Source organism: Eptesicus fuscus, chromosome 7 (genome assembly GCF_027574615.1).
Source record: "Eptesicus fuscus isolate TK198812 chromosome 7, DD_ASM_mEF_20220401, whole genome shotgun sequence".
NCBI lineage: Eukaryota > Metazoa > Chordata > Mammalia > Chiroptera > Vespertilionidae > Eptesicus > Eptesicus fuscus.
In genome coordinates this window covers 88,853,952-88,865,174 of record NC_072479.1, presented here as the reverse complement: position 1 = coordinate 88,865,174, position 11,223 = coordinate 88,853,952, and the positions used below count along the sequence as shown (strand labels likewise).

At 36.9% G+C, this 11,223-nt stretch overlaps 1 protein-coding gene and 1 pseudogene across 3 annotated transcripts in view; one reads left to right on the top strand and one right to left on the bottom strand.

Moving 5' to 3' along the window:
* Window positions 1-1,407: 1,407 nt before the first annotated feature.
* The window catches only part of METAP2 (methionyl aminopeptidase 2), a 30,442-nt gene continuing 20,626 nt past the window's right edge, over window positions 1,408-11,223 (bottom strand). For all 3 annotated transcript variants that reach the window (XM_028150310.2, XM_008144798.3, XM_028150307.2), the window contains 6 exons: window positions 10,873-11,054; window positions 9,506-9,600; window positions 9,208-9,304; window positions 4,647-4,750; window positions 3,836-3,951; window positions 1,408-2,958 (listed from right to left, as the gene is read on the bottom strand). In XM_028150310.2, the coding sequence (XP_028006111.1) occupies window positions 2,706-2,958; window positions 3,836-3,951; window positions 4,647-4,750; window positions 9,208-9,304; window positions 9,506-9,600; window positions 10,873-11,054 (847 nt within the window). In that variant the 3' untranslated portion in view covers window positions 1,408-2,705. The remainder of the gene's footprint in view (window positions 2,959-3,835; window positions 3,952-4,646; window positions 4,751-9,207; window positions 9,305-9,505; window positions 9,601-10,872; window positions 11,055-11,223) is intronic.
* LOC103289053 (glutathione peroxidase 2-like) lies at window positions 6,209-6,761 on the top strand (annotated as a pseudogene).

Genomic DNA, 11,223 nt, shown 5'->3' with positions numbered 1-11,223 from the left:
GGAAAATAATATCTGTTAAATGCTGTTCTCCACTAGTGATCATCATAAGTATAAGCTTGTGAAGGACAACCTCTATTAGCAAATCTTCCTTAAATTTCAGAGAACAAGTCATCTCGGGTAGCTTTGTGAAGTGCAATGAGACTTTATCACTGAACAGACAAATCATGCCAAAAATACAACTTGAGTGCTAAATGGCTAAGGCTTAAAATCATTTATTAAATACCTATGCAAATCATTACCTCAACTGTTAATGTAATTATACCTCATTAAAGACTTATGTGGTGAAGTTACTGAGTATAGTCTTTATTTCAAGGATTACTTTATACTTAGATCAACTGCTATACCTTTTAACACCTAATTTTAGTGGGATATTTTAAAACAACTCTGGAAGCTATGTTGTTTGAAATGGTACTAGAGACCGGGTGCACATGAGTGGGGTCCAGCTGGGGGGAGGGGGCACAGGCAGTTGGCTGGTCGGCCTCACCCCCTGGAACTCCTGGTAGAGGGGACAATTTGCATATTAGCCTATTATATAGGATAGTTGCTTGTTTTTGGTACTTATTTCAATGTAATATACAAGTGGCTTATAGCCCTTTCTAATCCTTAAAACTAAAACCTATGGAGGGGGCTATGTGTGAGGTCAAGGAAGCATGTGGTAACTTGCTCAATTTTGCTAACCTAAATCGGATCTAAAAAAAAAAGTATTAAAATGAAACTAAAACCTAGACAATGTACAGAAACTTAAGATTTCTTACTGTACATCTCAATGTGGGCTTCTACATTATGCTAAATTGATCTAACAAAAAACAACGTTTTGGTTGTAAAATAATTTACTAAAGGCACTATTGTTAAACATTCAAACTAATAATTGGTTACCAATAAGGTACATCATTATAAACATGACAGAATGATTTCAAGAGATACATGGCTAGTAGGTAAACAATACAGTTTTTTCTTAAGTGAAAGCTTTTTTATATACAAGATCATATCCCTTCCAGCCATTCCAGCGGCATGTAAGTGGTGCTACTGCTTCCAACAGTTACTTGGGAAGGGAGCTTGGATCTCATAAATGGTTTGAGATCACTACTACTAAAGAGGTCTCACAAAGCTCCAAAATTCTTGACTCAAAAGGTCAATTCTAAAATTCAGGGGCTTGGAAATCAGGATACTTTATACCTCCCTCCAAAGTACATCAAAACAGTATGGACTCAAAAACTCCAGATGAGCTAGCTGGCGGGCCCCAGCCCTGTAACATATCTAAGCACAAACTGATGAGCTCTGCCACTAGCACATCACAGAAAATGGAGAACTTATTCAAAGATAGCTAATGAACATTAGCACCATAGTAAACATGGCTCATATAGCTAAACTAGATTGTTTATCCCACAAGATAACATTCATTTATAGTTCAAATGCTGAAAGCGGCTTTTTAATGTATAATAAATGATCTAAGTACAGAAGTCCGGTTTCTCTTCCTATGAGAAAAACATTAAAATACAAAACAGCATCCCAGAGGCAATAAATGTTACTGTGCTAAACATACAAATTAAGGCTTTACCTTAGTACATAACTATTTTGAAAAATTTTTGAAACATTCCCAAAAATAATTTACATAGAATTCAAGCAGTTTGTTCAAGAATTGGTAGTGGGGTTCAGTTCAAGTATTATGCATCTTACATTCAACTTATGCACTTAGCTGCTTTAATGAGTCACTATAACCTCACTTGCTGAAATATCACCCATAATATTATAAATCCTAACCAGTCGAGGTACAGGGTGCTAAAGAATTTGGTTCACTAATGAAAAGCCTAATAATTCAGTTTAACTTTTCTAACTAGAACAAGACCCAATCATGGAAAATTTTCCTGTTTTTGTAGTTCTAAATGCGTTTTTGGTTTACCGAGCAAGCTGAATACCTTTCCTAATAAATATAGCACTGGACAAAGGATCTAAATGTTATTTTACTAAATCAAGGTTTCAAGTTGTACAATATTCCTAAGTCATGTTACAAATAGATATTTCCAATGCCAGAGAAAAAAAGGAAAGGACTAATATGGTCCTAAAAAAAAGGCAAAATATTCCTAAAGCTGTATATTAATTTATGAAGCTTCTCCCACTTTGTACATGTATAGATCTTATTTAGCCACTATATCAGAAAAAAAGTTTCAGAGTAGAGGTCTAAATCCAGATAAAAAGCTCTACATTTCCCTACATTAAGTTTAGCTATTTTCTGTGCAAAATTATAACCACAGACATTGAAATGTAGCTCTTAAGTCTGAAAATGTCTTTATTTTTTTAGAAAATGGATTCCAGGAAGGTTAAAAAGCAATACTAGAAGGTAAAGGTGCAGAATTGGATGTAGTCATTCAAAGCATTCAAATAAGAATATGGCAATATAAATATTTGAAAAGCATCTTTTAGGTGTTCAAAACAAAATGCTTAAGTCATTCCTAACTAATTTGAACTTTATAGCATTTTCTAGACAGGAGAAAAAACAACTAACATTTGAAAGTCCTGAAAGCTTTTTCCGTGGTTAATTACATTAGATGGTTTGCCTTTGATCAAATTCCTTCCTTTTTAAACATGAATAAAAGTATTATATAGGTCCACTGTTAAACAGACAACATGTTGCAAATCAACTCTGGTATAATGTATTCCAACAAAGCTTATAAAATAAAAGACGTTAAGGTGGCTTTGGACTAAGTTTAATAGTCATCTCCTCTGCTGACAACTTCTTTACATGTTGGACGCAACAGTATGGTATGTTCAAACTGTGCTGTATATGATCCTTTAATGTCACATAATGGTGGATACGGATCTACAATGCCCAAGTCACACAGATTCTTCAAAGCCATCAAGTATTTACTTTCTCCCAAGCGATCCAGCCATCTCCGGCAGAAGGCAAGGGTGCCAAAGTTTTCATTGATGACATTTAACAAGTGTTTTGTTCTTGGAAGCCTAAAAGAAGAAAATCCAAGATTAATAGTTAGCTAAAAAGTTACCAAAACTCACTTCCCCATTAAGGAAAACTCAAATGGTAGCTGTGGCTTTACTTAAAAGTTTAAAAAACTTTAGTTTTCACATTCAAAAGCAAGGATATATAATAGCCCATATCTAATTATAGATGGCAGCTGAATAGGAAGCCAGATGAAGGCTCTTATCATGTCTGTGTCTATGCATGTATGAAATTCCCTGTACAGACTCACCAACAGTATTCTGGTGAGAATTTCTTTTTTTATGCATCAAGCTGAAAGACCTGCACATAAAGTAGGTGTAAATTTTTCAACCACCTATCCAAAAATATTGTTTTACAAAATAATTTTTATTGATTTCAGAGAGAAAGGGATAAGGAGAGAGAGAAACATCAATGATGAGAGGGAATCATTGATAGGCTTCCTCCTGTACGCCCCCTACTGGGGATTGAGTCCACAACCCGGGCATGTGCCCTTGACAGGAATCAAACCTGGGACCCTTTAGTCCGCAGGCCGAGGCTCTATCCACTGAGTCAAACCGGCTAGGGCCAAAAAGATTTTTTTTTTAAGTAAATAAAAGATAAAGTTTACCAAATATAAGAAAAAAATCTAGAAATACCACAAAATTATCATCTCTAAAATTATTACAATTATTAGAAACTGGACCGAAGAAAATAGTTACCTACATCATTTTCATCTCAGTTAAAATTTTTAACAGGCCAATCTCTTTGCTGCATTATGGAAATCCACAGAATTTAATATTAGGCTATAAAACTGTGTATTGCTGGATAGTTTTCATATTTTTAAAATAGCTGTTAACTGGGAAGGGAAACTCACTAGTCATACAGAAATAAGTCTCTCACCTTATTGGCACATGTCCAACATCAAAATTTTTCATGTAATGTGAACATTCCATATCATCATGAACAACACCTTTTCCTGTGCTACCGAAGGTTTCAATGGCATATACTTCTCCTTCCTAAAAAATACATTAGAATAGGGAGACAAGAAAAATTAAGGATGAATTAAAATTACCATATCTTAATGTCAGGCTGAGGTATTTCCTACTTCATGGAAGAAACAACATGAAATACCCTTGGCAGTCCTTATCCACCTTTCCCGGCTTTTTACCTCCTTAGCGCTTTTTGGTATTTCTATGTCCTCCTTTTAGAATGCAGGCTTTACATGGGCAGAGGAATTTTGTTTTGTTAACTATATCCTTAGTGCCTACTGAAGAGACTGGCAGGCACATCCATGATGCTCAGTAAATATTCACTACATGCTGAATAAACAATCCTTTGACATACCCAATTTTACATAACTGATTTGAGCCCTGATCTGACAAGACAAAATTTGCACACTAATGCCATGGCCAGTGTGGCTCAGTTGGTTGTGTGTTGTCCCATGTACCAAAAGGTTGCCAGTTCGATTCCCGGTCAGGGCACATACTCAAGTTGCAGATTCAATCCCCGGTTGGGGTGTGTGTAGGAGGCAATCTCTCTAAAATCAATAAAAGCATATTTAAGAAAAAATGTGCACACTAATATGGCCCAATCCCTGTCAAGGTAAATATAAATGGCAAGTTAATTTTGCTCAACATACTATGTACTTAACTATCACTAGCTTTGGTTTGGGAAAAAGAAAATCAAAATGCTTCACAAAGAACATACATACCTCCATTCTTGTTGCCTCTCCTCCTTTCACAATGGGCACTGTTTTCCCAGCATGTATTCTGTATGGCCCAATTGAATGTCCATTTAGATTACGAATTGGTTTCACTGGCATAAGAAAAAAATAGTTTAACCTCACCTTAAGGTAGTTAAAATACAAAGTGGAAAACTAGTGTAATATAAAAATATGTTTATTGCAATGTTATTAATTAAAAACTAGAAGCGAGTAAGGAGAAATGGTGGAAAAAGAATAAACTATGTGATAAGGACACAAGGGGGTCCATCTAAGGAGGTATTGTTAATCAACAAAAACAGTCATAAAATGCCATGTACATAATGATTACAAACATGAAAATTATATATTGTTATGGACTAAAAGGCAATGTAAAAATTAGTATTTTGTGTTAAAATGATAAGATTTATGAAACCTTAAATTTTATTACTCCATCAACATTTCCAGTGTTAAAAAAGAAAATCTCAACAACCCCAAGGTCCTGAGATTAATGATAGAATAAACAAACTGTGGTGTAGTCACACAATGGAATGCTACTCAGAAATAAAAACACTAGGGATACACTGAACTGAATAAAACCTAAAGAAAAAATGAGCAAAGGAAGGCACAATTATACACATACTGTGCAATGGAATGCATATGTATACATGTACATTTAATATTTTCAAAATTATGCATAATTACATAACTGTTTAGGGATACGTAACTAGATAGTAAAAGATATAAAGAAAAGCAAATGCAAATACTTTAGTACTTAAGATAGTGGTTTACTAGAGGAAGGCCACTATAATTGAGAAGGTCTATACAGATAGAACTCGAGGCCGGGTGCATGACACTCATGCACTGGGGGGGTTGGAGGGAGCAGGGGTGTCCCTCAGCCCGGCCTGCACCCTCTCACAGTCCAGGACCCCTTGGGGGGTGTCCGCCTGCCGGCTTAGGCCCAATCCCCCTGAACATCCCTCTTGCAATCTGGGATCCCTTGCTCCTTACTGCCTGCCTGCTTGCTCCTTAGCGCTGCCACCACCGCTGCTGGGCTCACTTCTGGCTGAGTGGTGTTTCCCCCTGTGGAAGCGCACTGACCACCAGGGGGCAGCTCCTGTGTTGAGCATCTGCCCCCTGGTGGTCAGTGTGTGTCATAGTGACTGGTCATTCTGCTGTTCGGCTGATTTGCATATTGGCCTCTTATTATTTAGGATATTGTACAAATAGTGTTTATTACAGTCCACAATAAAAAAGGTTTTAAAAAATTTAGCTGTACAGTGCTAGAATCCTTAGGATGAGCTACCTTTCTTCTAGGGAAGAATTATTGTAGCAAGGTTTTTTCCAAATCTGTAACAGTGAAACAATAACAAGTATATTACAAATTTAGGGGATGGAACAGAAAAATAAAACTCTCAGCTCTTCAAGAAATATTCCTTTTTATATAAATAAGCTAAATGTTTTTAAAAATCAGCAAATATTACTATGTCTCTAAGACCTGGCAAACTGACCCATTGGGCCAATAAAAAATACATTTAAATAAAAAATGATTTTCTAGACCCTGCACTTCCACCATGGTTTTACACATTGCCAAGTTGTTCTATGACCTCACTACTATCAGCCTGGCTGGGGAGAAGATAGATTTCAATACATTCTGAGGCAGGGTAGTGCTGACTGAGAATGTAGCATCGCTCTGAGCCAGCTCAACGAGCTGCAATACCACTTTCCCAGGCACCTGGTGGTTTTTGGCTTCCCTTGCAACCAATTTGGACATCAGAAGAACTGTCAGAATGAGATTCTAAATAGTTTCAAGTATGTTCGCTCTTGGGGGTGGATTCCAGCCCACCTTTACCCTTGCCCAAAAGTGTGAGATGAATGGTCAGAACAAGCATCCTGTCTTCACCTACCTGAAGAGCAAGTTCCCCTACCCTTATGATGACCCATTTTCTCTCAATCCAATACCAAGTTCATCATTTGGAGTCCAGTGCGCCACTCAGATATGGCCTGGAACCTTAAGAAGTTCCTTATTGGGCCGAAGGCGGGAGCCCTTCCGACACTACAGCTGCACTCTTCCCCTCCCTCAACATTGAGCCTGATATCAAGGGTCTCCTCAAAGTTGCCATATAGACACCAGCTGCTCAGCACACAGATCTACTCCATCCAGCCCTTGAGTATCTCTCCTTAGGATTCAGAGTGTCCTTGGGAGACACTGCTGGACCTAAGCTTTCCCTTGAGATCAGTCTCCGTCATTGAAGAGCCTTGTCTTTCCTGTCTGCCTGTTGCCTTTTTCCCCCTCAATTTTCTGGTTGGTGATTCAACTTGGCCTCCAAGACTTGGGCGGGCTCTGGGCCTTCACAAAATGATGGCACCACCCTAAAAAATATATGGGTGCTGTCTGAGGAGTGTGAAAAGCCCATGCCAGCCTGCTAGCTGAGTCCAATAAAGGGCAGGTGTGGAAATGGCAAAAAATAAAAATAAAAGATCTTTAAACAAAAATACATTTAAATAAAAAACCAACCTAATGTATAAAAAAGTTACACAGAAGAAACAGGGTACAGAGGTATCTATTTTTATATTATCAGGTTTTGACAGTTTCAGGCTAACTCTGGAACCAACAGCTGTAAAGGTAACTTTCTAATTCTATTACCTCCCTGCTCCAAGTAAATAAATTGCCTCCCTTGATGGCCCAGCCCTGTATTATGGTTTCTGGAAATTGCTTCTGAAAGTTAAGCCTAGAGTCTAGTTCTTCAACTCGCAATGTCATGATTTGTCCATACCCTTTCTGCTCTAACTAGTAAAAATGAATTCTGTCACTTTAAATGAAGAACTCAAACCAACACAATAACTGATATCTAAGAAGAGGTGCTGAAATAATAGAGCCAAAAATATTGTATTAGCTTAGTGGAAGAGGTAAGGAGGCAGGTATTAAAGATTACAATACTGCAGTGGCTGAAAGTCAAATTGTCACCTAATAGAGACCTTGAAAGCAAGATCACACAGAATTAGAAAATAGAAAAGAAAGATTGAGAGGGACTTGAATGTACATTATTTGTTATGGCACCAATCCCAAAACTGGGATGGAAAATAACAATACTTGTTAAATACTAATAAATTTCAGTATCATAAAATTTATATTTTTCATAACTTTCCACACTATCATAAAATTTATATTTCTAAATAAAACAAACAAAAAATAATACCATGAATCCTATTACACTAAAAAAAAAATACTTTGGGTTCTTAAAAGGTTATAGGATTATCTAAGCTCAAAGATAGACCCGCCTGACCCCAAAGCATGTTTTCTTCATTCTCATACCACCTCCATCCAAGTGTGAGCAGCCTTTCTTATCTAGAAAGTTACTTTTAACAGCTATTGGTCCCAGAATTAGCCTGTGGCTATCAAAAACCTGTATAATATGAAATGAATATCCCTGTACCTTGCTTCTTCTGTGTAACTTGGTTATGTTAGGTTAATTATTTTATTTAAATGTATTTTTGTTTTAAAGAAAATTTTGTAAGAAATATGTTTTCAGTTAAATGTATTTTTAATTGGTCTCAGAGGAAGAACTACTTTTGCACTTGCTAAAAACGTAATAGTCTATATATTATCAACAGGGTAATGCAAAGAATGCTGAATTATATGAATTTACTGAAGGGTAAGGAAGCATGACAGATGCCACTCAAAGACTATACAGGACAGACAGGATATGGTTAAAGGAAATGTAGGAGTTCTGTAAGAACGTTAGTAGGACAGCGGGAACAGAAAGCTATGAGTATAGATGAGGCAGGAAGATGGTGGCTGAAGAGTGGTCAGATAGATGCTGGGAGTCCGAGGAAGACTGGACTGAGGAAGAGCATAGGTGATTCTGGGACTGTGTACCTAAAGCAGTGGCTAGGAAAGAGTAGCAGGCAAATGGAATAAAGATGAAAGGAAGTGCCCTGACCAGCTCAGTGGGTAGAGAGTCAGCCCATACTCCAAAAGGTTGAGGGTTTGATTCCCAGTCAAAGGCACATACCTGGGTTGCGGGTTCAGTCACCCAACCCCTGTTTGGGGGTGTGCAGGAGGCAACCAATCTCTCTCCTTTCCCCTCCTCCCTTCCACTCTCTCTAAAAATCAATGGAAAAAATATCCTTGGGTGAGGATTAAAAACAACAAAGATTAAAGGACACACAAAGAATAAACTGGCCTCTCAATTTTATATTTAACTTCTCCAAGTTATGAAAAAGATAATTCCAGGGAAAGAATATATTACTTCAAGACAGCACTAATTCAGTACTCCTTGAGGCAGTTATGATTTGACTAGTCACAGAAAACATACTCTGCATTTTGGCCATCCTGGGATAAATCCCCAAGGGTCTTCTTATCAGCTACCAGAGGAGCCTGGCAACAATTCCCAGCTAATGACCACATACTCCTCCTACCATAAGCAGGTCATTTCCCCATTTTCCTTCTATATTCTCAAGAGATAAAGATGAAGCAGCTGATCCAAAGAAAGCACTCAACGCTCTTTTTTAAAATTAGTTTTGCAAAGGTCACACCATTTTAAGTAAGATATATTTTTAAAGAACACACCTTGATATGTCTTCCCATCTATTTCAACCTCATAGGATTCCATAACTTCTTGAATGGCCTCACCAACATCACATAGACGAACATCAATTCCAGCACACTAAAGACCAAATAATGTATAATGTTATTCAAAGCACAGAATTTTACATTACCTTAACTTCAAAACTGCTTTGTACATTGTAACTTCCTCTATAAAAACCTTTGGTACATTATATAATAGTCTTACATAATTCAAAGATCTTAAACAGGTTATAATGTGCTCAAAACATATTGAATGAAATAGTGATTACAGTTCACATACCTTTATTCCAGTGTTAGTGGCATCTTTTACAGCTTTTAATAATGTATCATATTTGGGATTAAAAGTGACAGTAAAAGCACAGTCAATAATCCTACCTGAAAGAAAAAAATTCTTGTTTAAAGAGAATTTACTTATCAGCTAGTCGATTTATCTATTTTATAGCATCTACTCTATTGCTTATCCTTGCTAGTTACAGGGGAAAAAAGTAAAATTATTAAGTTATATGAAGGATTCAGGATGAAAAGATAATTCCAGGGGTAGTACATATTACTTCTAGATAGCACTAATTCAGTACTCATTGAGGCAGTTATGCAAAAATATAAACAGAAACAAATCAAAGCTAGAAAAGCCTAGGGAACTAACAAACAGCAATGTAGGCAGAGAATATGTGTAGGTCCACAGGATGCTAACCATCATTCCAGCTTCTTCGATTTTATAAAAGCTTAGGTAAGTACTTAATTTAAGCTTTGCTTTCTCACCTGTTAAAGTGAGATAAAACTATACTTACAGAAAAGCTAACAAGTATAAAGGTTGGTAAACTTAAAGGTTCTAAGTAATCATTTGTTGTTATATGAATGTCTGAAATAATACCTGAAGAAATATAAGATTATATTTTTCTTTTTTTTTAAAATATATTTTATTGATTTTTTACAGAGAGGAAGAGAGAGCGAGAGTTAGAAACATCGATGAGAGAAAAACATCAATCAGCTGCCTCCTGCACACCCCCTACTGGGGATGTGCCTGCAACCAAGGTACATGCCCTTGACCAGAATCGAACTTGGGATCCTTGAGTCCGCAGGCCTACGCTCTATCCACTGAGCCAAACAGGTTAGGGCAAGATTATATTTTTCATGCCTTGATACAAAGGGTAAATTTCAATTACCTGATGGTTTTTATTATACTCCATTTAGTAGGATGCTTTAAAGCAAATTTCAAAATCTACCTCAACACAGCTCTATTAAAAAGTGAGGCAATGCCAAAACCGGTTTGGCTCAGTGGATGGAGCGTCACCCTGCGGACTGAAAGGTCCCAGGTTCGATTCTGGTCAAGGGCACGTACCTTGGTTGCGGGCACATCCCCAGTAGGGGGCGTGCAGGAGGCAGCTGATCGATGTTTCTCTCTTATGGATGTTTCTAACTCTCTCTCTCTCTCCGTTCCTCTCTGTAAAAAAAAAAAAACCAATAAAATATTTTTTTTTTAAAAAAGGAACAAACTATGGATACATGCACCAATTAAAAAAAAAAAAAAAAGTGAGGCATCAAGAAGAAAATTTGGGAGTTCAGTATCTACAGCCCTGCCCCATTCAACAGAGAAAAGACTAGTCCTTTTAGGGAGAGGTTGGGGTGAAATTATTTCTAATAACTCACCACTTATATGTGTTCCAAAGTCTATCTTACAGATATCATCATACTGTAATACTGTTGTGTCACCAGCATTGGGAGTATAATGGGCAGCACAGTTATTGAGAGAACACCCAGTAGGAAATGCCAGGCCTGCGTTTAATCCATTCTCTTTTATTAGCTTTCGTGAACAATCTTCCAACTTTTCGCTAAAAAATAAAAACAAAACTTGTTTACTTTGACATTTTATATAAGGTATAACCTTATAAGCCTTACGGCTAGTTCATCATATTCAGAAAGTTAACTAAAACTCTTAAATTACTTTCTGGAAATAATCTGAGCACTTTCTGAATGTGAATAACAGTTCTCTGAAGCTAT